The sequence below is a fragment of the Entelurus aequoreus genome, linkage group LG11 (assembly GCF_033978785.1).
Source record: "Entelurus aequoreus isolate RoL-2023_Sb linkage group LG11, RoL_Eaeq_v1.1, whole genome shotgun sequence".
Lineage (NCBI taxonomy): Eukaryota > Metazoa > Chordata > Actinopteri > Syngnathiformes > Syngnathidae > Entelurus > Entelurus aequoreus.
This window is the reverse complement of record NC_084741.1, coordinates 7,055,899-7,061,540: the sequence shown is the minus strand read 5'-3', so window position 1 is coordinate 7,061,540 and position 5,642 is coordinate 7,055,899. Positions and strand designations below refer to the sequence as shown.

The 5,642-nt window shown below is 37.7% G+C and overlaps 1 protein-coding gene across 1 annotated transcript; it reads left to right on the top strand.

Annotated features, from left to right (window-relative positions):
• The first annotated feature begins 2,341 nt into the window (after window positions 1–2,341).
• LOC133660503 (microtubule-associated protein P320-like) lies at window positions 2,342–3,539 on the top strand. Its single transcript, XM_062064041.1, has 2 exons — window positions 2,342–3,251; window positions 3,496–3,539. Exons 1-2 carry the CDS (start codon window positions 2,342–2,344, stop codon window positions 3,537–3,539), a joined length of 954 nt encoding a protein of 317 aa, XP_061920025.1.
• Window positions 3,540–5,642: the final 2,103 nt, after the last annotated feature.

The window sequence follows — 5,642 nt, the reverse complement described above, 5'->3', positions numbered from 1 at the left end:
ATCATAAAATGCTGACGTAAGAAATAATGAGAGATATAATTGCGCCATGTCACATGAACATTAATAACATTTTGTACAATTTCTTACAAAACGACTGTCATAGTTAAGAGTGCACAACAACAACGTTCACACAACTTGCTGACTTTTTGAGTCTTTGCAGCTCATTTAGCTCACATTTTGTTGGCTTTTTTCAGCCCGACTTCAACTTTTTGTCCAAACTTTCCCATCTGACCAGCAGATGCCCTCCAACTTTCTGCAGACCTTTTGCAGTCATTTACTCCATCTGCCCAAACTGTCTGCTGCTGGTGGTGGAGACTCGCCTCCTTATTTTTGGACCGACGTCTTCTCCAATAACATTCACTCATGTTTTTATTTGATTTCGTTCCTTTATCTGGTCATGTGATCATCATTTGGATGTTTCACCTCTTGGCGTGCTTGAAGTGTGCAATGAGATGCTCAGTGATGCTGACAACTTGCATCAAACGCAGCATTTTCATGTACAGAAGGTGCTCATGCACTGCCTGGGAAACACTTGATCCAAATGGGCTTTGTTTTATATTATCAAGCCCTTTGCATACGGTGCTTATAATTATTTAAATAATACATATTTTGGTATGTAAATATATGTATATATTATATATATGTGTGTAGGTGCATATATATATATATATATATATATATATATATATATATATATATATATATATATATATATATATATATATATATATATATATATATATATATATATATATATATATATATATATATATATATATATATCATCAATCAATCAATGTTTATTTATATAGCCCTAAATCACAAGTGTCTCAAAGGGCTGCACAAGCCACGACGACATCCTCGGTTCAGAGCCCAAATAAGGGCAAGGAAAAACTCACAACCCAGTGGGACGTCAATGTGAATGACTATGAGAAACCCTGGAGAGGACACCCCCCCCCCCCCCCCCCCCCATCCCCCCTCTAGGGGAGACCGGATGCAATGGATGTCGAGTGGGTCTAGCATAATATTGTGAAAGTCCAGTCCATAGTGGATCTAACATCATAGTGAGAGTCCAGTCCATAGTGGATCTAACATAATAGTGAGAGTCCAGTCCATAGTGGATCTAACATGATACTGAGAGTCCAGTCCATAGTGGATTTAATATAATAGTGGGAGTCCAGTCCATAGTGGATCTAACATTACTATTGTGATAGTCCAGTCCATAGTGGTTCAAATATAATAGTGAGAGTCCAGTCCATAGTGGATCTAACATAATATTGTGAGAGTCCAGTCCATAGTGGATCTAACATAATAGTGAGAGTCCAGTCCATAGTGGATCTAACATAATAGTGAGAGTCCAGTCCATAGAGGATCTAACATAATAGTGAGAGTCCAGTCCATAGTGGATCTAACATAATAGTGAGAGTCCAGTCCATAGAGGATCTAACATAATAGTGAGAGTCCAGTCCATAGTGGTTCTAACATATTAGTGAGAGTCCAGTCCGTAGTGGATCTAACATAATAGTGAGAGTCCAGTCCGTAGTGGATCTAACATAATAGTGAGAGTCCAGTCCATAGTCGATCTAACATAATGGTGAAGGTCCAGTCCATAGTGGATCTAACGTAATAGTGAGAGTCTAGTTCATAGTGGATCTAACATAATAGTGAAGGTCCAGTCCATAGTGGATCTAACATAATAGTGAGAGTCCAGTCCATAGTGGATCTAACATAATAGTGAAGGTCCAGTCCATAGTGGATCTAACGTAATAGTGAGAGTCCAGTCCATAGTGGATCTAACATAATAGTGAGAGTCCAGTCCATAGTGGATCTAACATAATAGTGAGAGTCCAGTCCATAGTGGATCTAATATAATAGTGACAGTCTAGTCCATAGTGGATCTAACATAATAGTGAGAGTCCAGTCCATAGTGGATCTAACATAATAGTGAGAGTCCAGTCCATAGTCACCAGTCCATAGTCCACCCCGAGTCCCGACTCTGGACATCTGCGGCCCTCTCCAAGGTTTCTCATTGTCATCCCACTGGGTTGTGAGTTTTTCCTTGCCCTTATGTGGGCTCTGAGCCGAGGGTGTCGTTGTGGCTCGTGCAGCCCTTTGAGACACTTGTGATTTAGGGCTATATAAACAAACATTGATTGATTGATTGATTGATCAGTACACCATGTACCAAATAAAATTGCTTCGAGGTCGGTAAGCACAACCAGAATGATTCTGTACATTAGGCGCACCGGGTTATAAGGCGCACTGTCGATTTTTGAGGAAATGAAAGGACTTTATGTGCGCCTTATAGTCCGAACAATACGGTATGTTGGGCAGTAAAAGAATGGGCTACAAACTTGCCATAGATAAGGACTATTCTCCTGTGGATCACATGATGTATTCTCCTGTGGATCACATGATGTATTCTGTGGATCACATGATGTATTCTCCTGTGGATCACATGATGTATTCTCCTGTGGATCACATGATGTATTCTCCTGTGGATCACATGATGTATTCTCCTGTGGATCACATGATGTATTCTCCTGTGGATCACATGATGTATTCTGTGGATCACATGATGTATTCTCCTGTGGATCACATGATGTATTCTCCTGTGGATCACATGATGTATTCTCCTGTGGATCACATGATGTATTCTCCTGTGGATCACATCATGTATTCTGTGGATCACATCATGTATTCTCCTGTGGATCACATCATGTATTCTGTGGATCACATGATGTATTCTCCTGTGGATCACATGATGTATTCTCCTGTGGATCACATGATGTATTCTGTGGATCACATGATGTATTCTCCTGTGGATCACATGATGTATTCTCCTGTGGATCACATGATGTATTCTCCTGTGGATCACATGATGTATTCTCCTGTGGATCACATGATGTATTCTCCTGTGGATCACATGATGTATTCTCCTGTGGATCACATGATGTATTCTCCTGTGGATCACATGATGTATTCTCCTGTGGATCACATGATGTATTCTCCTGTGGATCACATGATGTATTCTGTGGATCACATGATGTATTCTCCTGTGGATCACATGATGTATTCTGTGGATCACATGATGTATTCTCCTGTGGATCACATGATGTATTCTCCTGTGGATCACATGATGTATTCTCCTGTGGATCACATGATGTATTCTCCTGTGGATCACATGATGTATTCTCCTGTGGATCACATGATGTATTCTCCTGTGGATCACATGATGTATTCATTCACAGGTCAGAAAGACCTTCTCTCTGGTTCCTTTGTTTCAGAAGAGGCTACTTGTTTTTTTGTTGTTGTGTTGACATTGTTTGTCCATTCGCACATTTCAATGGCGTATCTGCTTGTCCGAGCGGGTAGAAAAGGATGAGAAGAAAGCTTCATGGCACGTCGATCTCCTATCTGTGAACGTTCCGCTTGGCGGAACTTTAATTCTGCAGCTCCATCTGTTATTTATCTCTTACATAATTCAATTTGCAGAATCCCGTTTGGCCAGCCTCGCCACCTTCTTCCTCCTTCGGTGACAGTCGCCATGTCAGTCAGATCATGTCCCGGAAAGACTCATTATGGTTTGGACCCCGGCAGGTTTTTTTTCGGCCTTCTGTTGAAAGCGCTCATGAAAAGTACGATCTCGGTTGAAATGCAACAAAAGTCGTTTTTAAAAATGTCTCACTTTTTGGACCAAAGAACCTTGGAAAATTGTGCCGGAAGCTAAAATGTCAAATATAATGAGCTGAGTGAATAGTATCTTCATTGGCTGCCTTCACACGTGCTTGGTTCGGTTAAAAGGAACTCTGGTGTTCTTGCTATAGTAGTACGGTTTGTTTGGTCAGGTGTGAACACCATCATTCCAACGCAGGTGCGATATTTTAGGAGCTTTAGTGAAATTCACGATGATAAATATAACATAATGGGAAAATAGAGATGTCCGATAATGGCTTTTTTGCCGATATTGTCCAACTCTTAATTACCGATACCGATATCAACCGATACCGATATATACAGTCGTGGAATGAACACATTATTATGCCTCATTTTGTTGCGATGCCCCGCTGGATGCATTAAACCAGGGGTCCTCAAACTACGGCCTGCAGGGCGGATCCGGCCCCCCGGCATCCAAAATCCGGCCCACAGGAAGTACCAAGTTAAAATGTTTAATTTTATTTTATTTTATTTTATTTTTTTATTTTTATTTTTTTTATTTTTATTTTTTTTTTAATATTTCCTTTCTAATCCATTTTCTACCGCTTGTTACTCTTGGTGTCTCCTAGTCTCTCAGGCAAATCATATTGTCTAAAAATGAATTTTCCAATCGATAACGCGACAATGTTAAATGTTGATGAACATCAAAGTTAATTGATGTTTAATGACAAAACGGATTATAAAGACAATGTATATATATATATATATATATATATATATATATATATATATATATATATACACTACCGTTCAAAAGTTTGGGGTCACCCAAACAATTTTGTGTTCGAGCCTTCATTTCTAAGCACAAGAATAGACTGTCGAGTTTCAGATGAAAGTTCTCTTTTTCTGGCCATTTTGAGCATTTAATTGACCCCACAAATGTGATGCTCCAGAAACTCAATCTGCTCAAAGGAAGGTCCGTTTTGTAGCTTCTGTAACGAGCTAAAGTGTTTTCAGATGTGTGAACATGATTGCACAAGGGTTTTCTAATCATCAATTAGCCTTCTGAGCCAATGAGCAAACACATTGTACCATTAGAACACTGGAGTGATAGTTGCTGGAAATGGGCCTCTATACACCTATGTAGATATTGCACCAAAAACCAGACATTTGCAGCTAGAATAGTCATTTACCACATTAGCAATGTATAGAGTGTATTTCTTTAAAGTTAAGACTAGTTTAAAGTTATCTTCATTGAAAAATAAGGACATTTCAATATATATATATATATATATATATATATATATATATATATATATATATATATATATATATATATATATATATATATATATATACATACTTTTGAACGGTAGTGTATAAATATAAACTTTTGAACGGTAGTGTATATATATATATATATATATATATATATATATATATATATATATATATATATATATATATATATATATATATATATATATATATATATATATATATATATACATACATATATATATATATACACTACCGTTCAAAAGTTTGGGGTCACATGGAAATGTCCTTATTTTGGAAGGAAAAGCACTGTACTTTTCAATGAAGATAACTTGAAACTAGTCTTAACTTGAAAGAAATACACTCTATACATTGCTAAAGTGGTAAATGACTATTCTAGCGGCAAATGTCTGCTTTTTGGTGCAATATCTACATAGGTGTATAAAGGCCCATTTCCAGCAACTATCACTCCAGTGTTCTAATGGTACAATGTGTTTGCTCATTGGCTCAGAAGGCTAATTGATGATTAGAAAACCCTTGTGCAATCATGTTCACACATCTGAAAACACTTTAGCTCGTTACAGAAGCTACAAAACTGACCTTCCTTTGAGCAGATTGAGTTTCTGGAGCATCACATTTATGGGCTCAATTAAACGCTCAAAATGGCCAGAAAAAGAGAACTTTCATCTGAAACTCGACAGTCTATT